The sequence below is a fragment of the Paroedura picta genome, chromosome 8 (genome assembly GCF_049243985.1).
Source record: "Paroedura picta isolate Pp20150507F chromosome 8, Ppicta_v3.0, whole genome shotgun sequence".
Lineage (NCBI taxonomy): Eukaryota > Metazoa > Chordata > Lepidosauria > Squamata > Gekkonidae > Paroedura > Paroedura picta.
Window position 1 is genome coordinate 15,980,896 of NC_135376.1, and position 26,352 is coordinate 16,007,247.

The following is a 26,352-nucleotide window of genomic DNA, read 5'->3' on the forward strand; positions in this document are numbered from 1 at the left end:
AAATCCCTTCTCTCAAAACACCGATACTTGCCTTGAGTTTTTAACTGGTTCTTAAGGTCTCTACAGGCAGTTTCTAACCACACCAGACCAGGGTTCTCTGTGTGCTTCAGAGCTAACTCCCTATTTGACTGGGTAGGGAAATTCTAGAAGATCTATCCCCATTCCTCGGTCTTTGCCTATGTCCCAGACTTTCTTGCCAACTTTCCCCCAGTATTTTGTGTGAAACTGCTGTCAACTAAGTCTGAAATCAGACTCACCTTAGTCAAGGTGACTACCTGCTCAGCACGGAGCTCTCTGGTCTTTCTGTACTCAGCGGATGCCAGCCAGATTGCTTGGAGATGCCTGTCTCTTAAGGCTCCCTGTTTTTGTGAAGAATTAACCCTTCACAGTCCTTCTGCTGTTTGTACAGCACTTCTAAGCATTTAAAAAGTGCAGTCCATCTCTATGGATGCCTTCTAAGGCAGAAATGTGTCACAAGAACACATACCTGCAGCATTGCCTGTAGGTTCTAATTCTCACCTTTGTGCCTGTCTTTCCAAATTCAGGGTCTGACCAATGGATAAGGGACTTCAGCTTTAGTGAGTGCGCTGAAGAAACTGTAGTGCAAGATGTCTTGGACCAGGAGCTTGCCAGGCCATCAAGCAGATTGGGACGACGGAGCCCAGGTACTAGAGCTTCACTTTCAATCTCCCCCGGGGGGTGAGAAAAGTTGCACATTTGCGTTGCAATTGGACACGAGACCCAGCATGTGACCAAAGGTGAGTCGACGGCAGAGTGGCAGGGCAGCCCCCGAGGCAGCAGCCGGGGAGGAGGATGAGGAGTAGCCGCAGCCCGGTACCAACTGATCTACGAACCCGTACTGGTCTCCGGACCGGGGGTTGGGGATCACTGATCTAGAGGACTGGATTTTTTTATCAGGTTCTTAACGGCAAATTCTTCTTTCGTGTGTCTGTTTCAGAGAAGTCTGTTCCAAGGCCCGTTCTGTCAAACAAACCCTGGGACAGAACTGTTGCGAAGGTCAGCTCTCGTCCTTCTTCAGCGTGTCAGAGAAGACCCGGGCGTTCCCCTAGCGCACCTTTATCTCGAGCCGCTTCCGAGATTTCAGAAATCGAAGACATCGATGTCACCGAGCGCAGCGATCCCTTCTTGGAAGACAGCATGGATCAACAAGCGTTAGCAGATTTAGAAAGCGAATTGCAACGGAACGCAGGTATGTTTGTGGAATGTTAATCGGCATCCACTCTGAAAGATGCATTTTCAGTAGCTTGATGCGTGTGTGCGCACCCATGGGCTCAGCTTGGCGTTTTCATGTCCCAGAATATTGGACTAGAAGCCTCACTGCTCCTCTTATTCTCTTCCCTTGGCATGCCGTTGCTGAGGGAATAGATGCGGGAGAGCTGTGTGTCCAGATGTAATATTGCTATATAGTCTTCCTGATCATTCCGCCATTGGGTCTTAGCAAGGAAGGAGGCCCTGCTGATCAGGTATCAGTTCTGCCCAAGCGCCGCTTTCCTTTTTGTCTCCCATCTCCTCGAAGCAGACTAGGGCATTGGGGAAAGGTGCTTGGGGTGGACAAATAATACACGTAGATTCTGCACGCAGCCTGGGAGAAATCTAGGCTCAAGGAGAGCAAGGCCATCCTCATAATGGATCTTGCACACAAGCCTGCTAAATATGGTATCTTTCTCTCCCCCTGCATTGCTCCTGGCACTTCCCATTTAGCTCTAAAACGCTGAACCAGCTCCCGGGGGGAAAGACGCTTAATAGAAGCAGTTAGACAGTAAGGGCTTATGCTACGTCGGAGGGTTTCTAGCACTTTGACTAGGAGGATGCTTTCTCATCGGCAATGCACAAGATGTTCCCCTTTTTTTGCTTGGAAAAAAGAGAAAATCAAGATAATGCCTGGCCCTGGCTCCTGCTGTAAGGGAATTTTAGATGCCTCAGTCTTACTGTTGCCTGCTGCTAAGAAATGTACATAAAATTTCAGCTCTCCCGGAAAAGCTCAACGGAGTCTTGTCTGATTTACCTGCTTTGAACAGACGCCCCAGAGCGACAAGTCACAGTTGTACAGCCTTTCCTAATAACCATGAAATGAAAGACTACAGTAAAAGTGATACTATAAGGTAAGGTTAAGCGTGCCTTCACGTTATAAAGAACTGGCAGTCTTCAAGCAAAGGCTGGATACACACTTTCCTTGGATGCTTTAGGGTGCTTTGGGCTGATCCTGCGTTGAGCAGGGGGTTGGACTGGATGGCCTGTATGGCCCCTTCCAACTCTAGGATTCTATGAACCCAGCTTGGCAACTTTTGGCATAAAGCAGGCTCCCTTGGGTATAAATTGCCTGCTACTTGAGTGCCAGAATTCCTCTGCAAACACGATGGCAGGTCTCCATGGTCGCCGGAGGCAGGGGGCTTGCACATAGGCTTATTTGTCCTAAATATTTGCTAGCTGTCCTAAATATTTTCATCTTCCCTTCATTGAGATGGATAAAGTTATACAAGCCTTCCATCCTTCCGAGGTCGGTAAAATGAGCACCCAGCTTGCTGGGGGGTAAACAGTAATGACTGGGGAAGGCACTGGCAAACCACCCCATATCGAGTCTGCCATGAAAACGCTAGAGGGCGTCACCCCAACGGTCAGACATGACCCGGTGCTTGCACAGGGGATACCTATACCTTTACCTTTTTACTGGATACCCCAGGCTTCTAGGGGTGCACTCTTCCTCCTACTCTGGCTTGCCCCATCACTGTTACTCTTGAGGGTCCCAGAGTAGGAAACTGTAGGTGTTCAGAAGACAGAAGGGGTTCAGTCAGTGGGTTCCTAGTTCTCCACCTGCACTGCGTGATGTTGCATGTTGAGTTTGCTGATTTCTTCTGGGGACTTAAGCCGCATGGAATTGCTGGTGTGGCATGGGTAATTGTGGCGGTGGTGGGGGTGGGGGTAATCCAACTGCTTCTCTAAGGAGATTCCATCCCACTTTAACAGTGGTGAGATCTTGATGTCCAGCGAGCTTCATTGCTGGACAGTGATTTTTAACTCAGGATTGGCAGATCCTACTCCGACATTCTTATCTCTACACTTCACTGGCTTTCCTGTGAACAGATCTTCTGAACAGAACGGCAGCTTTTGGGTGGAACCCTTTAAAAATCTAGTGAGAAATGCCTTGCTCCATCCATGAAGATGTAGGTCCACACAATGCAGATTGCCGTGATGGTTAAACAGGGATTAATTTGTGTTTTACTCCGATTAGCTGTTTGTTTTTATGTGTTCATTGGGTCAGAAAGATAATTGCAGGGCTGCAGTTGGTTCCTGTTGCATTATCCTGTGTAGAAAATTTGTGTCTTTATTTTTGGTAAAACATCTGCAGGAATTGAGACTTCCCGGCCTTTAAAAAACAAGTGATATGGCTAGGTGTTCCACAATGATACCAGCCCACAAAGAGCTACAATATTTGATTATGTCTTTTTGTCATTGCATAATTTATTACCTATCTGGAGAAAAAAAACAAGTGAATTGTGTTTTGTTTTGTTTTTCCCAGACTTCACGATGGTCATACAGATGATGAGGAGGAAGAGCTTTGGCAGGACAAACAGCAGGTGATGGCGTTACGTTGAAAGTCCAGGACTCCTTTCTGCCAACATCTTTTCTTTCCATTCCATAACATCCTCAGGTCGAAGTGCTGGTCTCAAATCGGGTGGATTAATTTGAGCTCACGCACAAACACATCTACTTGGTATCAATAAAATACATGTTGAAACAAAAGCAAACGAACAAATGCTTGCTTTTCCTATTTCACTTCTCCTTACGGCATTTCTCTGCAAACGGCAATTCGTTTTCCCCTAAGGTGAGCATGCCCTCACCTGGATGGCTCCAACTAGCCCAATCTCATTAGATCTTAGAAGCTAAGAAGAGTTGGTTCTTATATACCGCTTTTCTCTACCCGAAGGAGTCTCAAAGCGGCTTACAGTTGCCTTCCCTTTATTCTCCCCATAACAGACACCCTGTGAGGGAGGTGAGGCTGAGAGAGTCCTAATATTACTGCTCAGTCAGAGCAGCTTTATCAGTGCCGTGGCGAGCCCAAGGTCACCCAGCTGGTTGCATGTGGGGGAGTGGGGAATCAAACCCGGCATGCCAAATTAGAAGTCTGCACTCCTAAATACTAAACCAAGCTGACCCTTCCTTGCACCCATCATGGTCAGCATTGGAATGGATGACCACCAAGGAAGACCAGGGTCAACACGCAGAGGCAGGCCAATGTCAAACTACCTCTGAGTGTTCCTTGCCTTGAAAACCCTACTGAGTCAGCATAAGTTAGCCGTGACTTGATGACACTTGTCATCCCCAGGGTTGGCACACCTGTCAATTTCAGGGTCAAATCTTGCTGTACATTCCATGAAGCCAACAGTTCATCTTGCAGCTTGCCTTTTTAAAGCATCATGATGTCATTTGGATAGTGTGGGCAGGCAATACGGGTTTCTTGCCTTCTAGCCTTGCAGCATGAGCCTCTTGTGGCGCAGAGTGGTAAGGCAGCCGTCTGAAAGCTCTGCCCATGAGGCTGGGAGTTCAATCCCAGCAGCCGGCTCAAGGTTGACTCAGCCTTCCATCCTTCCGAGGTCGGTAAAATGAGTACCCAGCTTGCTGGGGGGTAAACGGTCATGACTGGGGAAGGCACTGGCAAACCACCCGTATTGAGTCTGCCATGAAAACGCTAGAGGGCGTCACCCCAAGGGTCAGACATGACTCGGTGCTTGCACAGGGGAAACCTTTACCTTTACCTTTAGCCTTGCAGCAGTAGGTGGGAGCAAACTTAGCAACATAACAAAAAGATAATTATTTGAGTCCAGTAACCCCTGAAAGACCAATAAGATTTCCAGACTTTAAGGTTTCAAGAGTCAAAGTTTCCCTTTTCAGGTACCTGGTGAAGGTATTTGGTCATCTTGGAAATCTTGTTCGTCTCTAAGAAAGAGAGTTGGTTATTATACCCTGCTTTTTTCTATCCTGAGGAGTCTCAAAGCAGCTTACTATCCCTTCCTCTCCCTCACAGGCTCCTTGTGAGGCAGGTGGACTGAGAAAGCTCTCAGAGAATTGGGACTGGCCCAAGGTCATCCAGCTGGTTTCATGGGGAGGAATGAGGAATCCAACCTGGTTTTCCAGATTAGAGTCAGACGCTCTTCACCCTCCACCACGATCTGACTCAAATCTTGCTCTTCTGCTGCACACCTGGAACTGTGAACATGGCAAAGATTCGGCTATTATCCACTTGCTACAACTGGAGGCATCTTTGAACAGGAACACAAATACAGGCATCCGATAGATTCAAATGAGTAGCCGGGTTGGTCTGAAGTAGCACAATAAAATCAGAGTCCAGTAGCGCCTTTAAGACCAACAAAGATTTATTCAAGGCGAGAGCTTTCGAGTGCTTGCACCCGAAAGCTCTCGCCTTGAATAAATCTTTGTTGGTCTTAAAGGCGCTACTGGACTCTGATTTTATTAGGCATCTGATAGACTGCTCAAGACTCCATCTTGCTTGCCGCAGAAACCCCAGGAGTATTCCCTCGGAGCAAGCTTGTTATCTGCTCTGTAAGGCTGCTGTGAGGGATAGAAAGATGCTGCCGATGAGCAAAGAATTAGCTGGCTGCCTTGGGGTGCGGGGAGGAGGGCTGCTGGTTTTTGTAGCTGCTGTTGCCTTGATTTTATATCTGGTTTAATATATATATTTTAAACAAAATGCTAAGTGTAGATTTCTAGCGGTATTCTGAGATAAAAGCAGAAAGGAAACACTGCTCAGCAAATTGCTCATGCTTGCAGAAGCCTGGCCTAACATTGTTAAAAGTTACAGTAATCAATTATAATTTTAAAACCAAATTGTTATATTAATATTTTGACGCATATTTTTTTTTCTGTTCTGAGATTAAATCTTGGTGATTAGTGGGGTTTTTCTTTTGCTCAGAGAGCCAGCATGGTGTAGTGGGTTATTTATTGATTTGATTTTTATACAGCCCTCCCAGCGAGGCGGTTTAAGAGCGGTGAACTCTGGAGAATCGGGTTTGATTTCCCCATTCCTCCTCCACATGCAGCCTGCTGAGTGATCTTGGGCCAGTCCCAGTTCTCATAGAACTTTCAGCCCCACCTCCCTCACAGGGTGTCTGTTGTGGGGAGAGGAAGGGAAGGCGATTGTAAGTCGCTTTGAGACTCCTTTGGGTAGTGAAAAACAGGGTATAAAAACCAACCCATCTCTCTCCAAATCTTTGAATGAGAGGGACTGGTCCAGATTCCCTCCCTAGCCATGCCGAAGTACCATGTTCAGGCAAAGCAGGGTGCTTGTACTGCTGTCGGGCCCCATACATCCAGGCAGCTTGGAAGCTGGACAGCTTACTAGGTTTTGAGATGTGTCTTGATGACTTACCAAAAGACAGCACATTAGACAGCAGCTTGTGTATCCATCAAAAGAAATATCCATGCTAATCATTCATGATGCAATTTATGGCCATTGTTATGATCTTTTTATTGACAGAACTATAATGTTTTGTTTTGTATTTTAACTTTTAAAAAGTTCAAGAGGCCAGGCTTATGAACTCAGTAAGGGATGGGATGGGATGGGATTTTGCCTGTATTTCTTTCCTTGCAGTGTTGGAACACCACCAACAACAAAAAGCCACATGACAGGAAATGGTTCTTCCTAAGGATCCGTTTTAAGCTGTTTTCATCTTTCCCAAAGAAGACAAAACATAGCTCCTGATGTTTTTCACTTAGAATCTAGGTGACAAACAGAGATATCCTGAAATCTGCTTAGCTCTGGCTGTAGCTTTGCTCCTGCTTCTTCCAAGAACAAAGATTTCGGTTGCTGGTTTTTGGGTTGTTTCTTCTTTGCAATTGGTCTTTTAGGGAAGGGAAAGAAAGGTAGGAAGTCAAAGCTATGACAGATTGCACACACAATGTTCTGTATGAAGTACAAGCATAAAAGGAAAATGAAGAGTTCTTCATGCATCCATTGTATTCTGATAATAAGGCCAGATAATTCAGGATTCCAGAGCCTGGCCTCCAGTTTTGGATGGGAATGGTTTTGGAAGCATCTCGGTGGCTCATGTGGATGGCGTGAGGATGAAATAGCATGAGCATGTAGTCAATAAACCTCTGTGGCTCTGAGTTGCTCTGAGCAACGTATGTGTTGTATCCTCACTCAGGCGGGTAGAAGATGGCAGGGCTTCCCAGGGATTTCTGATCCCACAGCTGTGTGACTTTTAGCATAATCTTAACACCAAGAAAATGTCTTGGACACCAAAGCAGTTATCCCACTCTTGCTTGTCAGTTGCACGTGCTAATAGCGAGTAAGAGAAGGCGCTTTCATATGCTTTGGAGTATGTGTCAAGATGGTGTGGGAGGAGCCATAAGGAATCTTGGGGGAAGGGCTGGCTCTTGGCAGGTCTTGCCATGCTATCCCAGTGAGTTTAGTGTCCTGTATACTGTTAAACAGTGCAATTGTCAAAATTAGCGCCCTCCCCCCCCCCCCATAGTCAGGCACGCCTGTGGCACATCTCACTTGGCCACCAAAACATGTTTTATTGACCTCAAGTGAATTCACCAGCTAAAGTTAATGCTGTGAAGAAGAAGAAGAAGAAGAAGAAGAAGAAGAAGAGCTGCTTCTTATATGCCGCTTTTCTCTCCCCATAGGAGTCTCAAAGCGACTTATAGTCGCCTTCCCTTTCCTCTCCCCACAACAGACACCCTGTGAGGTGGGTGAGGCTGAGAGAGCCCAGATATCACTGCTCGGTCAGAACAGCTTCATCAGTGCTGTGGCGAGGCCAAGGTCACCCAGCTGGCTGCATGAGGAGGAGGAGTGCGGAATCGAACCCAGCTTGCCAGATTAGAAATCCGCACTCCTAACCACTACACCAAACACTACACCAATACAGGGAAAGTTCTCTGAACTGGGATAGCTCTGCAGTGAGAACTGTGAGGGGACCCTGAATCACTTTCAGGTCCTGTGGACATGACTGCAAACCCAATCTTCAAGTTTATGTCGTTTTCCGGAACTTGAGTTTGTTGCGAAGCGTAGCTGTCCTTTGTTGTCGTAATTGTTCTCATTTTCCTGTCAGCCGTGCAGGCTTCATTTAGACATGCCATTAAAATATTAATCTCCGCTGACAGACAAGGTCTGATGTGCAGCCCATGTAGATAAGTGTTTACCTTACCCTCTGAGCCTCTTGCAGTGTTTTTTTTTAAAGACTTCTCATTATGATTAGAGCACTGGCCGAATGTTAGTGAGAACAAAGAACAGTGTTCTGTAAGTTGTGAAATGGACACAGTAGTAATGGCTCCCTTTCCTTGCAGTCATTAACCTTTCCCAGATTGCTTCTTTCAGATCTAGTGGGTGTATTTCCCTCCCCCCCCCCAATCTTTAATGATAGTTGTTTATACAACGATTTGCTCAGATACCTTTTATTTATTGCGATGATTTATCATATTCTTAACAAAGTTTCCTGGGGCCTTGGGAATGTAACCTGTTCGTAACTCCTAAGTGCCTTTAAAAGCAAAACTAAACAAAAAGTTCCTCTTTCCATCCAGGCCTGGTGATCGATGAGGCTGAATCTAGCAAATTATTCATATATTGTAGCTTCTTTGGGGACTTGACGACATGATATTGATGATGGTAGCCTTTCAGTCATGTCCGACTGATCCTATGGTTCAGCTGTCTCCACATCTTTCAGTCTTATACCACTTCTTTTGATTGTATAATGCTCTGGCCAGTGTCCATTTTCATAGAATCTTTGAGTTGGAAGGGGCCATGCAGGCCATCTAGTCCAACCCCCTGCTCAATGCAGGATAATGACTGTGTCTAACCATCGTGTTCTTTGTTGCCCTGGCTTCCTTTTACCAATCTTAGCATAATTGTTTTCTCCATTGGGTTGGATTGCATGACATGGCCAAAGTAAGTGAGTCGAAGTTTTGTGATTTTGCCTTTCAGGGATGTTAGCTGTATATAAACATCTGGGCCATTAGAGGGTGGAGTGCAAGGAGCCTGATTGTTTGAAAAGGATCGTAAAGCTCAGATGTTGCAGTTCACCCTGGAGTCCTGGTTCTCTATATAGGATTCGGTCTTCCAATATGGTGCTTGTGGGCTTTGTGAAGGCCACCAAAACCTTTCCTGAGGCCCAGATGTTTGTAGAAATTGTAGAAATGGCAACGAGGAAAGGGGCATTTGCAAATGTTTCAAAATGGTGGGTGCAGGGAAAATCCCAATTTCACACGTTTCCTCATTGGGCAGCCTCGAATTAGACCCCGTTAGACCCTGCTTGAAAAGATGAAATCCAGTTTTCTGAGAATTGCTTTGCTGTGGGGTAAGCGAAGGGGCAATTCAGAACTGCGCCTGAAAAAGCAAATTGTAGTGCGGAAACGGATAGAAAAGTCAACCCTCTACAAATGCAAATCCAAACGTTATCACTAGTGCAGAAACAGAGCCTTTATTTAAAGAGGGAGCAAATTTAATACCAGTCCTGTAGGTAGTAGGGGAGACAAAAGGCCTTGGTTTCTAGGCTCTGTTCGGCCCTCCAGAGGTGTGGCAGCTTACAGTGGATGAGCAATAGGGTTGGGAGTGTCCTGCACAGTGCAGGGGGTTGGACTAGATGACCCATGAGATCCCTTCCAACTCTATGATTCTAGAGAAACTGGCTGGCCACTGTGTGGAACAGTATGCTGAACTAGATGGACCACTGGTCTGATCCAGCAAGGCTCTATTGACATTCTTAAGAATCCCCTTCATCCTGATGTTGTTGGCTGTTGTGTGGTTAATGACCATCTTGCAAGGTTTGAACATGACTCTCTTGTGCCCAGTCTCTGTATACTGGGATACTTCAGTTACATGAAGGAGTAATGATGATCATGCCTCTGAATATGTGTAAAGAGCTCCTCCTCCCTCCCCCAGCCATTCTCGACTTGGGAAGAACGGCTGCCAGGCTCCCTCGTTCTCGCCGAACCAGCAGTTCAGTAACCAGGCCAGATCTGTGAACGGCAGATTTACCCAGCAGACTTACTTCCGCTCCCAATTAGTCTCTCAGGTTGGCTTGATGTTGCCAAGGGCAGAGATTAGACAATTCCAGACCATGCTTGGTTAGCTTTCACTTTGTGCGTGTCTCCCTCCTGAAGTTGCTTTCCGTTTAGCGCTTGGATGCTGACAGAACGTCATTTGTTTGCCACTTTGCAATGGCGAAACCCACTTTCCGCCCTGATGGGACATGGCAGAAAACCATTATCTGCGTGTGGAGATTAAGTACACTAATTAGTAAAGTGCTCCTTCCCTTGCCTTCAAGCTACACAATTGTTTTATTCACTGAGGCATATGGGCAAGGGTTACCACTGAAATATAGAGTCTGCGTATAATTAGCCATTTACCAGCCTGAAAGGAGCACAATACAGCCGCCGACAGCGACACTCGCTATTGTGCCGAAGAAGCCAACTGTTGGAAGAACTCTTGTTCTGGGCTGGTGGCAGGAGGCAGCATCTGGTCTCCGAAACGGTTCTTTGTTTATCGTGTGGTATGGGCAGTGCTGCCAGGAGATCTGAGGGCCATCTGGCAGCCAGGCAAGTGACTCTCTGAGGTGGTTCACCATTGCCTGTCTCCAGGTCATGCCCCCTAGAGTCTCTTGGAGGCCTCCTATCCAAATACTAGTCTGCTTTGCTTCCAAGATCTGATGGGATTGAGTTTGTCTGGGCTATCTGCAATGGTTATTTCCCCTAATAATCTTAAGGTAAAGGTATCCCCTGTGCAAGCACCAGGTCTTGTCTGACCCTTGGGGTGACGCCTCTAGCGTTTTCATGGCAGACTCAATACAGGGTTTGCAATTCCCTTCCCCAGTCATTACTGTTTTACCTCCCAGCAAGCTGAGTACTCATTTGACTGACCTCGGAAGAATGGAAGGTTGAGACGACCTTGAGCCAGCTGCTGGGATCGAACTCCCAACCTCAATGTCAGAGCTTCACACAGCATGTTGTCTGCTTTACCACTCTGTGCCATAAGAGGCTCATCTAATAATCTTCCTTTAAATCAAGTTGCTAAAGCACATGGCGGTAGAGAAAATTTGGCAAATGTGATGCAGGTATCAGAACTAAGTCATTGGAGGTATTTACTCAGGGCTCAGTTGCATCTGATGCTTATGGTAATGAATGGGATTTAAAAACGAAACTCCAAATTCAAGCACAGGAGCTGCTCATCTTGTAGTCCCCACTGCCAAAGAGACGCATTCCCATTTTGCTTAAGAGCCTTTGCTGTGTCATCTCATGATTCCTTCTCTCTGGTGGGATTCTATTGTACATATTGTAAATGCAGTGGACCTTTAGGTAGCCTATTGTCAAAGGACTTAGAATCCTAGAGCTGGGCGGGGCTATTCAGGCCCCTGCTCAGCGCAGGCTCAGCCTAAAGCATCCATGAGCATTCAGCGGCTGCTTAAAGAACACCAGTGAAGGGGAGCTCATCACCTCCTTAAGCAGCCAATGCCACCGCTGAATTACTCTGAAAATTTTTGGAAAGGCAAGGCCACCCTTGGAAAAAACAATACACTTGCGCTGTTTTTCTGCTCTATTACCCCTATCAGGAGATGGCCTGCTGTTCCTTTGTCAGCTGAAGGACCCCAACTTTCATCAATGCAGGACTATGGGGGAGCAGCCCTACTTCAAGGTTATGGAGGTCTGAATAAGCAAGAACAAGGCTTGAGCTGCAATAATAAAACTATCCTAGAATAGCAGCAGCAGAACCCACAGAGGCAGCTCAGCCTTGGATGTTTAAAAATGCGAGGGATAAGTCAATCATTACAATTTTGCCTGCATCAGAAGCAAATCAGTGACAGCCTTCTGGTTAATTACATTTCTGGGGTAGATCTGTGGGGTGCAGAAGCTGTTGAAACCTTGCCTCGGTCTTAAAATGACTTCACGGAGACCAGGGCCCATTCCGCACGCGTAGGATAATGCAGTTTCAATGTGCTTTGGCAGCTCGGAAATAAACTCCCATGAAATAAAAATACAATGTTTTCAAAAGGGGAGGGGGCTAATCCCTCCAAGTCATTTTCTGTTATCTGCGCATCCACATTGCAGAAGTAAAACCACATGGAAAAGGGGGGTGGATCAAATCCCCCCCCCCGGATGATTGGATGGGGGCAGCAAGGAGAAAGGAGTAGTTGGCAGGTTGGGGAAAGGGATGGTTCACTCTCAGTACAAGAGGAAGAAGGATGGCCTGAATGAATGGGTTTCCTCCTCACGGGTCCAGTTCTTGTATGGGTGAGGCATCCATCATTAATGGTGGGCAGGTGGAAGAGCTGTTCTTGGAGTTATGTCCATCCTCTCATACATTACCTTGCCAGCAAAATTTGCATAGCCACCCAGACAAAGCAGAAGAGGGCAGGTATTGTTCTCACTATGCAAATAAAAATTTCTTTTTAAAAAATCCCCCAAATCCATGGTCTGAAAAAGTTTCAGGTGAATGACCACGTGAGTCTGAAGCAGCAGAACAAAATCTGAGTCGAAGAAGTGTGCTTGCACACAAAGCTTAAACACAAAATGCAACTTTGATGCTCTTTGAGGTGCCACTGGACTCAGACTTTGTTCTGTTGCCTGGGAAAAAATGTGCAAAGAAAGTGTATTCACATCATTAAAATGCATTATGTAAGTGTCATGATTATGTATTAATTTCTGCGCTGGTCTAGCACCAGGCAGTACCTCTGACAATTTAACAGACATTTATAAGTGCCAATACTTCAAAAGCCACCCTTCTTTCATATACACAGCTCCCTTCTACATTGCAAATTAAACATTTCTTAACAGACTTAAGCATCACCAGCTTACATTTCATCTGCTGCAAGAGATGGGGACAGAGGGAGGGGAGTCTGCTTTGCAAGTCAGAATGACTTTCCTTCAGCGTATTATGCGTACAATTTTTTCTTCAGCCCAATCATGTTCAAAGCACGATAACTTCTTGTGGCAATTTTACTTTGTGTAACTTTGAAACAGATAGCATTTTAATAAATCAGTAATACTTGGTTAAGAGCCTCTTGTGGCGCAGAGTGGTAAGGCAGCCGCCTGAAAGCTTTGCTCATGAGGTTGGGAGTTCGATCCCAGCAGCCGGCTCAAGGTTGACTCAGCCTTCCATCCTTCCGAGGTCGGTAAAATGAGTACCCAGCTTGCTGGGGGGTAAACGGTCATGACTGGGGAAGGCACTGGCAAACCACCCCGTATTGAGTCTGCCATGAAAACGCTGGAGGGCATCACCCCAAGGGTCAGACATGACTCGGTGCTTGCACAGGGGATACCTTTACCTTTACCTTTAATACTTGGTTGTTGCCACATTTCCTTTCCTGGATGAGTATATAGAAGCTTTGCGAACCCTTCAAGAATGAGTAATTGTGTTACTCATTGCAAATAATGTCACAGACACTGTCCAATAGGTGCTTCTGATATTTGCACATCCAGATTCCAAGTAGCACGCGCAAAAGGTAATGGAATCAGTTGTTTGATGGAGACAGTGGGGGAGGAATTAGGTTTCTCCAGTGACCAGATATTTCATTTTGCGTGCTAGGAAGTGAGCCATGGTGAAAGATACCTGCAGTAGAGGAAATGAAAGTGGCCACCTCTTGATATGTGGTAACTGGTACCTATGGTGGGGCTTTGAGATTGAGTGCTGTGGATTCCAGCATTTCAGGGCATATACTTTGTAAACCTTTTTCCCATTAAGAAACCCCAGAAGTAGTGTGATCATGCAGGATATGGGTGGGAAGCATAGCTGTGTACACACCCACCTGGGGCCCCTCCTCTTCCCATCCCCTCCAGGCACATAATTGGCCATTCTGGGAGAAGGGGTGGATCAACATGACCATACATGGTCATATCACGTGATAAATGTTTAACATTTTTTAAAAAAATATATAAAAAATTAACTCTCACCCATTTGGAAAACCCAGGACTGTCTAGAAACCCTAGGGTTTCACAAAACCCCGGTTGAGAAAGTCTGTGTCAGTGTTTTGGATAGCGATAAAGAGTTAGGCAGTTTACATTGGTATTGGTTGGAGAACAGAGCTACCCATTTCCAGGGTACAAAAAATATCATTGTAGGTTTTGCTTTGGTTTGGTTTGTAGGAAACCCATCAAGTGATGAAGATTTTTCTCCCTGCATTAACAAACCTCATGTGGTTGTGTTGGCTTGTGGTGGTTGTTGTGTTTGAAGAATCACAAAGGGGGGGTGGAGATAGGGCCCAATTGGGGGAAGGGAATAGGGCCAAGGCCATTGAAATAGTAGAAGAAGAAGAAGAAGAAGAAGAAGAAGAAGAAGAAGAAGAAGAAGAAGAAGAAGAAGAAGAAGAAGAAGAAGAAGAAGAAGAAGAAGAAGAAGAAGAAGAGTTGGTTCTTATATGCCACTTTTCCCTACCCGAAGGAGGCTCAAAGCGGCTTACAGTCGTCTTCCCATTCCTCTCCCCACAACAGACACCCTGTGAGGGAGGTGAGGCTGAGAGAGCCCTGATATCACTGCTCGGTCAGAACAGCTGTATCAGTGCCGTGGCGAGCCCAAGGTCACCCAGCTGGTTGCATGTGGGGGAGTGCGGAATCGAACCTGGCATGCCAGATTAGAAGTCCGTACACCTAACCACTACACCAAACTGGCTCTCTAAATAATTAGGGTCCAGTGCTGACCTTTTTGCTCTACCGGAATCACCATTATCTTCTTGTACGGCATGACCATTTTCTCTCCGGAGGAGCTGGAAAGGCTGTTTCACAGGACTTCAGATGCCCCATTAATTTATTCCTTCTACCTATAAATCAAAGACTATTCTCTGAAGCATTACATCTGAGCTAAAATGAAAGCTATTAACCTGAATCTATACTGGGTAAAATAAATATATATCTTCCATGAACATGATTAATCGCCAAAATTCCAGTAATATTGATATGTTTCTTCATAGCCATTTCCCCACTTCATAATGACACTTATGTCTCGTTTACCACTATTCCAGATAATTAATTTACTAATGTGGTTGCGATTGGGACGGGAAATATTTCTTAGATCCTTCAGAAGCCTGGGACACGGTAAGGAAAATCACGTTTGAACCTCTCAGAGATGATCAAGTATATAATACTCATTATAAAATCTCTCATCTAGCGTATCATTAAGAAACCTTGCCAGAGTTAGAAGAGGGAGCAAATTGGATGCTTTGAATCAAAGATGCTTATGTAGTACTATTTTACAGGAATGTATGAAGTAAGTGGTAAGACTGTGAAGTACCAAAGAGGAAAATTGTCACAGTCACTCTCTGGGATATTTTTAAAGATGTGGTGCTTTCGTTACGATGTTCAAGTTGGGTGGGATCGGCCCATTTCTACCCCAAAGCAATACACCTTGCATGTCATAGACCATTTATGCACTGGAGGTTTCATGCTGGGTTGCAGGCTGGAGTTTTTGTCGTGGCAGGTTGCCCCACCTCTTCCTGCACCCACACGGGGGAGCATTTGGCCCAGTGCACCTCATTTGCCCCCGATTTGTGCTCCTGCATGAGAGCTGCGGCAGTGAAGTGCCCAGTGCATAAACGGTCATAGAGAGACCACATATTCCAATTTGTAGTCTGGTGCCTTGTGTAATCAAGTGCAGGTCTGTATAACCAAGATGAACACCAACCACGAATGGTAATCTACCAACTTCTCAAACTCCATTTTACCTGCCTGTCCAGGGTGGAAAGTAGTTGGATGTTGTGGTGGGGTTGTTGGGAAATACTTGGCAGTCTACAGGATATGGATGGTAAACTTCTATTGAGATTTGGGAGATTTGGATTCATATCCCACTTCTGCCATGAACTTGTAAAAGTGTAAGCAAGTGGCAGTAACAACTTGAATTCACCTGCGTGCAAAATGTGGACGGTAAGTTTGGGTCTGCGTGATCTGATGTTGCATCCTTCCCCTGCATAGCAACTCTGGAATTCCTTGGTGGTCTCCCATTCAAATAGTAACCAATGCGGGTGGGGGGTCCCCCACTGGCTGGCCCCACCTTTCTGCCAATCAGCTGGTTAATAGGGAGACTTCTTGTTGTTAGGTGCGAAGTCATGTCCAACCCATCGCAACCCCATTGACAATGATCCTCCAGGCCTCCCTGTCCTCTACCATTCCCCAGAGTCCATTTAAGCTCACATTGACTGCTTCAGTGACTCCATCCAGCCACCTCATTCTCTGTCGTCCCCTTCTTCTTTTGCCCTCGATCTCTCCCAACATTAGGCTCTTCTCCAGGGAGTCCTTCCTTCTCATGAGGTGGCCAAAGTATTTGAGTTTCATCTTTAGGGGGATTTACCTTCCCCAAAAGAGAGGAACACCTGACATTTCACTGATATTCCTATGAAGCTTCAATGTGACCCAGAAGTGACATTGGCACATTGGGGCGATACTCTGCCCCGACGTCCCCTACATGCTTATGCTACTTTCAGTAAATGTTGGAAGTCATGTGGGCACATGGCTGAAATGTGGGATGAAACTCCCTGCTTAAGGTAAGCCCACCTCTAATCCCCCACCAGTTGTCCAGATGAACCTGGCAATGCTACCCTGGTTAGCTTCTGAGAACTGATGAGAGGGGGGTAGCCTGGGTCATTGTGGTCAGAGCTGATTGGTGGGAGCCATTTTAAAAAAATGTCTTATGACACTTCTACGTGCCTTTTCTGCAGCCATTCCTTGAGAACTCAGATCATGGTTGCTAAATATGTTTGTAGCAGTGAGAATCTTAATTGCTTAACCTTGGGGAAACATTTGGCCAGATAATGGCTTGAGAAATTATGATATCTGATGTTGAGGAATATAATAATAGCAGATAACTGTTTAAGAGAAAAGAAAGGTTTGAGGCAAGTACCATTTGCAGAACAATGGTAGCCTTTCATTAATTATTGGAAACAGACAGACAGATCTCATGAAGCTTAGCAACCGATTCTACTATCTCAAGATAGCTTGTAGATGTGATAGGCATTAATTATAATAAATTCTTCTCTCCACTATTTAATGGACGAAGGTGATGGTATTGTTTATTCTTGTATATTTAATCATTTTAATGTATTCTTGTGTATCTTTCATATATTTGTGAAATAAAATAAATCACAACAAATTAAGGAGAGGGAGAGAACGATAATCCTTGTATAAGACAAAGGCAGAAATAAACACAAAAACAGAGTAATTAGGACAGGCTATCTCACAATGTTATGCATATAAATGAATAAATCAGAATATTAAAGACCCACTGCGTCAATCATACAAAACACAATGCAGCCGTAATCTAAACTCAAAACAAGAAAAAAGTCATACACTAGTCAGTCAATTAGTAGTATCTGCTACTTCTAAAAGTTACCACTGAAGAAGATTTAACATAATCAGGAATTTGCTTAACATCAGGAAATAGGGATGGGCACAAACTTAAAAGTTTTGGTTCTATTCAAGATTCAGGGCAGCCCTGAACTGAGCCAGAATTTTCCCCAATCCAACTCCCTTTCTCATGGCTGCAGGTTGCTGTGGCCAGTGGAAATAGGAGGATCATCCAGGAAGGTTTAAATGACCGGCAGCCGTTTGAACCTAGCAGCTGATGGGCAGACTTGCTTTTGCTACTAAATATTATATTTATCAGTTTGTAAGAGGAATGAATGAATCCCGCAGGACAAGAACTGCCTTCATTTCACTGAAGATTCCCCCCTCCCTGAAGTCTTTTGAAGACAGAGTCCTTTTCACAGATGTGAAGTCTTTGATGTCATGCTGTTTAATTTTCCCATTAACATATAAGTATGTAAACGTGCTAGACCTGGGCGGGGGTGGTGGAAGGGTGATTCGCTGGAAGGGGAAGGCAGAAATCAAAAGGAGGCCTAATCTTCTAATCTGGCATGCCGGGTTCGATTCTGCGCTCCCCCACATGCCCCCAGCTGGGTGACCTTGGGCTCGCCACGGCACTGATAAAACTGTTCTGACCGAGCAGTGATATCAGGGCTCTCTCAGCCTCACCCACCCCACAGGGTGTCTGTTGTGGGGAGAGGAATGGGAAGGCGACTGTAAGCCGCTTTGAGCCTCCTTTGGGTAGGGAAAAGCGGCATATAAGAACCAACTCTTCTTCTTCTTCTTCTTCTTCTTCTTCTTCTTCTTCTTCTTCTTCTTCTTCTTCTTCTTCTTCTTCTTCTTCTTCTTCTTCTTCTTCTTCTTCTTCTTCTTAAAAGGCCTTAAAAAGGCAATGGGCTTGGTGGCTTTCTTGACATGCGACTCACAGTCACCATAGAGGCAAGCACACTGTTATAGGGCTAGACAAGCCCCTGGGATTATAGCTCATCTCTAGGCAGCATAGATCAGTTCCCCTGGAGATCGGTGGACTCCATAGCATTATACTCCACCAAGGTCCCACCCATCCCAAATCCTGCCCACTCTCGACTCCACCCCCAAAGTCTCCAGGTATTTCCGAACCCAGAGCTGGCAACTCCAAGTTTTTTTTTTACCCTGTTGCCTTAAGTTGCAATAGGTTTGCCTATAGTGACCATGTGTCCTGACTCTCGCGGGATGATCACGACTTTGAGGCCAGTGTCCCGTGTCCTGGCACAGTATTAAAATGTCCCGGGGAAGGGGCCTCTCTGCCACCCCTGGGCTGCCGGCGGGGGCCTCTCCACTGCCCCTGGGCCCTGGAACGGCATCACTGGCATTCCCGGGCACACATTTTCACAGGAACGATGCTCAAACACAAAGCGGCCACAAGACAGAGAAATCCAATTCACAAGAGGGAACATCTCCACCGAGCAAACTGAGGTGTCAATAAAGGTTAGCTTCTGCTTCACAAAGACTTCCCTGACCCTGCTCGCTGCCAGGCCACCTCTCCAGTTCCAGCTGCCAGGTAAGCTGTGGGGGGTGGGCTTGCCTTCCCTTACCCCTTACCCCCTTTCAAAGCCCATTTTCCTTAAATGGGCTTTGAAGCTAGTTGGCAACTCCCCTGGTCAATGGTGTCCCTCTTTAACAAACTTAAAATCTGGTCACTTTATGTTTGCCCCATCCTCTGCAGGACGCCTGGATCATGGAAAGCAAAGCCTGTGGGGCCGAGGGGACGCTAGCTGAATAAACAGGTTTGTGGAAGCTCTTCCATATTGAGTCTTACCAGGACTGGGCCATGAGGCTCCCTGGGAGCTCCTTTGAATACCTCCTACGGTGGGAGAAAGGCTAGCTATTTAGGAATCCAAGAAATAAACCGCCGTGCGAAAAGCATGTGAAACAGGGAGCAAGAGACAGAACAGCACACCTGTGGAAATCCTTAATAGCCACTCGTCCCAGTTTTCAGTGCCTTCTGTGCCGTGGGAGGAGACGTTGCTGCTAATGAGGACCTCATACAAAGCAGCCCTTTATCAAATGAAGCGATGACTCTGCCGCCTTCTGTATGAGAGCTCTGCATATGAGCAGCTCCTTGATTTCCCTGGAAGAGATCATTCCTGTTCTTGCAACCTTAGGGTGCTTTTCCCTTGAAATGCCAGAGCAAATGCTGTATCCAAATACATCCAAATCCAAAGGCTGTATTCCAGTAAGGATGCTGTGTGCTAGCACCGAATTATCGATCTTCACGTTTTAAAAGATACAGGGCCTGCAAGACGGAGCTCTTCCGCCAAGTCTAGGGTTGAGGCTAGTCTAGGAGGAAGATCTGGTGCCCCCCTTCCCTTATGAAGTAAGCCACCCCTTGACTACCTGGGTGTTAATTGCTGACATAGCCCTCTGCTGCCCGATTGCAGGTGTCCTGTTACGGGGAAGGACTGTTTTCCCACCATTCTGGGGTTTTGTAATATTCTGTTTTGTTTTAATGGGTTGTTTGTTGTTGTGGGGTTTTATGTTGTAATCCGCCGTGAGCCGGCATGCCAAGAGTGGCGGGTAAGAAATATAATAACCAAACAAACAAGCAATCTATCTTGCAGTTCCACGGGCTCGTCCAGGATTTGTACTTGGGATTTCTTATACTTGATGTGAGAATCATGCCACTGGACTTTGAATATCGTCACTGAAATATTTGATCTTTCCACTGGCACTGAAAGGTGAACCCGTCCAAAATTCTACACCTTGTTCTGTGGGATTTGTAAATGGGAGCCTAACTTCTTCCTGAACTGTCCACATGGCACATCCGCAGCGGTAATCAAGAAGTGGATGATGCCCGCTTTGTGGATTGGATTGCAAGGGGGGAAAGCAGAATGCTGATCCCGAAAACTAGCATTAGTGCCTCTGAAGGTCTGTTAATAACATAGATTCAGCATTTACAGTAACTAACTTTGCCTAGGAATGAGCTATTAGCAGGATTGTCAGACGTGGCAACAGTGAAGAAGGGGGAGAAATCTTATAAATTAGGTCCTGGGAGACATTTGGATTATTCAAAAGTTTCTTCAGCTGTGTTCATTAAATATTTTCCAGGCTGCTGGAATTGCTATTGGAGGTCCCCATGCTGCTTCTTTAAGGGCCGTGTGTTATTGCTGAGCAGGGGATAGTCCTGGATAGTGCTTGGATGAGACCACCAAATCCAGGGTTGATACACAGAGGTCGGCCACAGCAAACCATCTCTTGCCTTGAAAATCCCATAGGGATGGAGGAGGGCAGGGTATGAATATAAAAAGAAACAAGTGAGTTGCAGCTTCATAGCCATTCTGTCTTCACTACCAGGTGATGCATTCTTTGGGGAGCAGGGAGATCAGGCAGGAGGCCTCCTGCTCAGTAGTGGATCATGTTTTGTAAGCTGTTTTCCCTTGCAATCCCGCACATCTTTGGTCACAGGGGTTAGAAAGAGCCTTGGAGAGTCATGGCTACCCATAGGAAATAATAATAGTCTAGAACAGGGGTAGTCAAACTGCGGCCCTCCAGATGTCCATGGACCACAATTCCCAGAAGCCCCTGCCAGCGAATGCTGGCAGGGGCTCCTGGGAATTGTAGTCCATGGACATCTGGAGGGCCGCAGTTTGACTACCCTTGGTCTAGAAGGACCAATGACCTGATGGTAGTTTCCTATCTTCATGTGAGGGTAAGCCTACAATGTGCAGGCAATCATCCCCTTAGGCTTGGGTTACCAGGAAAAATGTGAGGGGACAGAAATGATGTGTTGACATTCTTTCTGAACACGTCATCAGAGTGTTGGAAATGATGTCAAATGCATCCTGCAGTATCATTCCTGCCCACTGGCCTCTCCTCTGGGGCTGCTAGGTGAGGAAGAGTTGGTTCTTAGAAGAGTTGGTTTTTATATGCCACATTTCTCTACCTGAAGGAGTCTCACAGCGGCTTACAGTCACCTTCCTTTTCATCTCCCCACAACAGACACCCTTTAAGGTGGGCGAGGCTGAGAGAGCCCTGATATTCCTGCTCGGTCAGAACAGCTCTATTAGTGCCGTGGCAAGCCCAAGGTCACCCAGCTGGTTGCATGTGGGGGAGTGCAGAATCGAACCCAGCTCGCCAGATTAGAAGTCCGCACTCCTAACCACTACACCAAACTGGCTCTCATGGCCTGGTGCAGTGATACGAGGTTTACAATGCCACCTAAATACAGTGAAGAAACATACTAGAGAGTGAGCCTTCACCTGCACCTTATTGCTCACATTATTTCACACTGCTCCAAAGGCAAACTAATATTCATTTAAGAAAATGGCCAGCGCTGGCAGGGGCTCATTGGAATTGTAGTCCACGGGCATCTGGAGGGACGCAGTTTGACTACCCCTGCATTAGACCCTTCACGTGGTTATTTCTTATGTTGCTATCTACACATTTTGATCGTGCTTCTCTTTAGGCACCTCAGGGCAGCATACGTGTTCTCCCCTCCCTTTGTCCTCACACCCATCTGGTGAGGCTAGGGTTAAGAGAAGCCGACGGGCTCCAGATCTTCCAGGGAGCACTGTGGCCTGACACTCAATTCACTACATCACACTTGGATCTCAAGGGCAGGGGTAGTCAACCTGTGGTCCTCCAGATGTCCATGGACTACAATTCCCATGAGCCCCTGCCAGCATTTGCTGGCAGGGGCTCATGGGAATTGTAGTCCATGGATATCTGGAGGACCACAGGTTGACTACCCCTGCTCTAGGGCCCTGAGACCTGGTCCTCAACAGGAACATACAGGAAATTGTCAAGCCAAAAGAACACTGTGGGTTAATGTAGCAAAAGAGGGGAGGGATCAAGACTCAAATCCCTATTTAAAAATAAGCTAGAACAAGAGACTCCGTCAGATCCACAATTTGTTACGTATTCCTAATAGAGCTAAATTCCAGTCCAGTAACAACTTAGACTCCAAGATGGACTTTTTTGTTTGGGGGGAGGGGTATAATAACCTGCCAAGGGGAGCTTTGACTCTTGAAAGCTTATACCTCCCAAATTTTGTTGGCCTCTCTCTAAAGTGCTACTTTGTGATTCAACGTAGCCAACCCTTTGGGTTCCGTCCCTTTGCTTGTGGCCTCTTTTCTCTAGATGTCACTGTCGCCTAGTGGATAGGAAATATTTCTTTGAATGGCGATAGGGAGGACATGCAAATCAGGACGCAAGCTGGGAACTGATTTACTCGGCCGCCGGTTGTCATATCAACAATAAGGTTTCCCCAGCAACCTTCCGAATACATTCTTTTAAAGATTTATTTACATATTCTCCTAAAAAAATGGACGTTGCCTAAGATGTATGTTGCGTCCTCTTGACAGTTATGGGGGTAATTAAAGGCAGTCTTTCCCACTTTAATGGCAGAGATCCTAAATGAGTTTTGTTAATACAATTGATGCCGATGGAATTCAGGAAGATCTGCCACTTGCTCCAAAGTGTCGCCGTTTCCTGTCCCAACAATTTACATCTTTCTAAGTGTTTGCTTGATTGCTGTGAGAAAGAAAGTATGAATTATTACTATGCACTTGTTCAACGGGATAAGCCTTCAGCACCAGATACAGAGGATTATGTATGCAAATTCTACTGCAAGAAAGACCTAATATATTTCCCATGCAGGTCTGATGACAGGTTCTTCTGGGCCTTTTTTCATTCTTCTTAATCCCGAGTGACCATCTGAGTTTGCCTGCTTCCAGATATTGGGGTCCCTTCCACAATGACGCCCAGTGATCCAAAATAAGAAATTACTGTCTCTGTGATAGTGGCATGAAGGATGGCCAGTGATCCTGGGGCCATCGTTCAGAGAGGGGACAATTCTTTATTACAGCAGTGGTCTGATGGAAAATCCTCTCAAACCCACAGGACCTAGTCAACTGCTCAATTATGCCTACTCCTGGCACCAGATCTACCTTTGAAATTTGTATCTGCAACTGCCACCAAAACTGACCCTATCCAATATTTAGACCGTTTCCGCAGGAGGAATCTGCCTCTGGATAGCCTCCGGCTGCTGGTGGGTTTTAGAGCTCCTTCCACATGATGTTGTCTGCACCCCAAGGCTGCCGAGGGGCTGGCTTGAGTTTTGGGCAGATTTGCCGATTCAGGATGAAGGAAATCACCAAAACTGGATTTGCCACCTCCTATTGTGCTTCTCATCAGGGAGAAACCAGGGGCAAGCCTGTATGGAGGGGGGAAACGCTCGATAGTCTCCATAACATCGTCCCACCCTTACACCCACCCTCCCCTCTCCATTTCCTTCTCCAATATATTTTTTTTAATAGTGTGGTCTATGTTGCTGCAGAACCACAAAGGTACTTTGTCAAAGGTAAGATAAAATCTTCTGTAAAGTCTCCATGTACACCCAAATACATTGATTGGGAGCAGATTCCGGACTGCTATTAAAAAGTTTATTTTAGCTTAATGGATAATGAAGTGATGAAACTCAGTGCTACAAGTGGTGGCAGTTGGCACTTACTTGGGAAGATAAAGTAATGGCAGAGAAGTCTACTGGTAGCTTTTACCCATTGTGACTAACTTAAACTTCCCTGTTCAGAGGCAGTGTATCTCCAAGTGCCAAATGCTAGGTGGGCAAGACATTCATCTTCTTTGTTATCAGCCGCCAGACCGCGTTGAAACCATGCAGGGTCCTAATAATGCTCTCACCTCCTCTCCATTTCACCATCATAATTAAAAATACATCTCTCTTTTTAATAGAACAATAATTTGCTTGGAGTTAATTAGTTACAGTTCTCACGCCAAGATTAAAGAAGCAAATGGTTGTTAGTCGATTTTCTTTAGGAGCTCCTATTTGGTGTCCATTTACAGTTGCCAGTTCTGGATTGGGAAATTTCTGGTGATTTGGAGGTGGGCCCTGGAGAGGGTGGCAATCGGCTGATCCTTAGGGCTGATCCTGCGTTGAGCAGGGGGTTGGACTAGATGGCCTGTATGGCCCCTTCCAACTCTATGATTCTATGAATGGGACAGGGGAAGGAGATCAATAAGGATGTGATGTCAGAATCCCACCCTCTGAAGCCGCCATTTCCTCCAGAACCTGCAAGATGGAGCTCTTCTGCCAGGTTTTTGGTTGAAGCCAGGGTAATTAAGATCATTGGGCCCCTCCCTGAGTTACCTTATCCAACTCCCTGAGGCACAATGGGGGACAGTCGAGTGGGTTGCGGGGAGGGACTTGTATCTATTTTTCACCAACAGGAAGGTATGGTTTATATTGTGATTTTTAGGGGATTCTATTGTGGAGTTTTATGATGTTACCCACCATGAGTCATTGTATGGGAGTGCTGGGCTACAAGCAAGCAAGCAAGCTTCTAAGATCTGTTGAGTCTGGGCTGTACCATGCCACCATTTTCCAGCCTCTGCCATGTGTCCAGACTTACCTGGCACTTGTTTTTGGCCTACCAAGGCTAGACTGAGTACTTAGGCAATTGTCCTTCTTGCCTTTGGCTACTTAACTTGTCGAAGGCTGTGAAGAACTGCTTTTGCCACCTACGTTCGGGTGGAATGATTCTTGCTTTATTTTTTAATAGGACTTGCTTCGCTTAGAGAGAATATCTTTTAAAGTCTTCCCCCCCCCCCCCAGAGCTTCTCATATTTCACACCAACATTGTTTTTAGCAGAAGAGAACATTTTGAAACACAAAATGCAGATACGTTTTGGCCCCGTGTCAAAGTAATTTACTGAAGTAATGTAATTTTTCTTAATATGCAAGAGATGAAAAGAATGCGTTTTGGCCTTTCCCATGAACATGCCGCTCACGAGAGAACAAAGGAAAGAACGATGCCGCACCATTTTCTTAGTGGTAACTGTTTGAAAGGAGGAAAGACAAAACAACAACAGCAATAACAGGACACGTTTTTCTATGGGTGCTTTTGCAAAGCGAGAACATGAAATGAAACCACATTTTTATAGCAGAATGAAAAGAAAAATTACATGGTGAATTTTTTTGCCCCTTGGCTTTAAAAGATTTAAATTCAGAACTGTGGTCATTTCTGTTTAAATAAGGGAAGAGTTTGCACACATGAAGAAGAGAACAGAGCTGTTTTTTTTTTTACTTTGCTTTTTACTACAAAAAGGAGTCCCCAAGTGGTTTAAAATTGCCTACCTTCCTCTCCCTGACCAATTATGCATAGGCTGGGAAAGGTGGTCTGGTGCTTGCATGCCAGCAAGGCTAATCCCTGCTTACGTATGACGCCAGCACCATCCATGTTCCCTCCTGGCCCTGGCCCACATTAGGACCTCTGATGGCAGATTCTTCTGCATTCCCTTCCTTGCTGCGGTGGCCATCAGAGGCCCAGCTGGGCCAGGCCTGTGCATAAGGGAAGAATTGGGCCTTTGAGGCCCAGCTCCCCCCCCCCCTCCACCTACGATGTCCCTGCAGGTACACAAAACTCCCCATTTGGCTTCGCAGTTCTGCAGAGCTGAATGGGGCATTTGCAGCACTCCCCCTCCCATTGAAGTCTAGGACTGCTGCACAGAGTCAGGCCATGGCAAACCACTTCTGTATGACTGCTACCTTGAATACGTTTTGAGGTTTGCATGAGTAGGCTGCAACTTGCTAGCAAAAAATAATACTAGGAAAACTGGGAAGCGGGGGGGGGATTCATTTACAGTCGCTGAGGAGGGGAAATGAGATTTTTTCTGAGATAACGGCTTTCAATGTTACCTTTTATTAGGAGAAGGCTGTTGTCTAATTAAAGATGTCTTCCCAGATTAATCACACGGATCTTAAACAATCACTTAAATGCATGTGAATTTGCATATGAAAAATAGTAATTCGGAAGGCTAAAAGGAAGCTTTCTTTGATTTTTGGAGGGCGCATAGCAATACCGCAAGTTCTTCCACGCTGTGTGTGAAATAGGAGCTACAAGGAAGGGGAGAGTTTAATGGTGTACCGGTTTTAATTTACTGCTTGATGTTCATGATGCTGCGTCCTTGCCATTCTTGCTGTTTTTGTTAGCAGCCTTGAGGTTGGGGAGATGAGGCGAGGCATGAAAATATTTT

The 26,352-nt window shown here is 45.9% G+C and overlaps 1 protein-coding gene across 2 annotated transcripts in view; it reads left to right on the plus strand.

Moving 5' to 3' along the window:
* Positions 1–3,887, plus strand: part of ZBBX (zinc finger B-box domain containing) — a 37,787-nt gene extending 33,900 nt beyond the window's left edge. The window contains exons 17-20 of one of the 2 annotated variants that reach the window (XM_077348501.1): positions 546–665; positions 959–1,210; positions 1,988–2,123; positions 3,539–3,886. In XM_077348501.1, coding sequence (XP_077204616.1) covers positions 546–665; positions 959–1,210; positions 1,988–2,123; positions 3,539–3,614 — 584 coding nt within the window. In that variant the 3' untranslated portion in view covers positions 3,615–3,886. Of the gene's footprint in view, positions 1–545; positions 666–958; positions 1,211–1,987; positions 2,124–3,538 lie in introns of both variants that reach the window. The other variant, XM_077348503.1, reaches the window with a different exon arrangement.
* Positions 3,888–26,352: the final 22,465 nt, after the last annotated feature.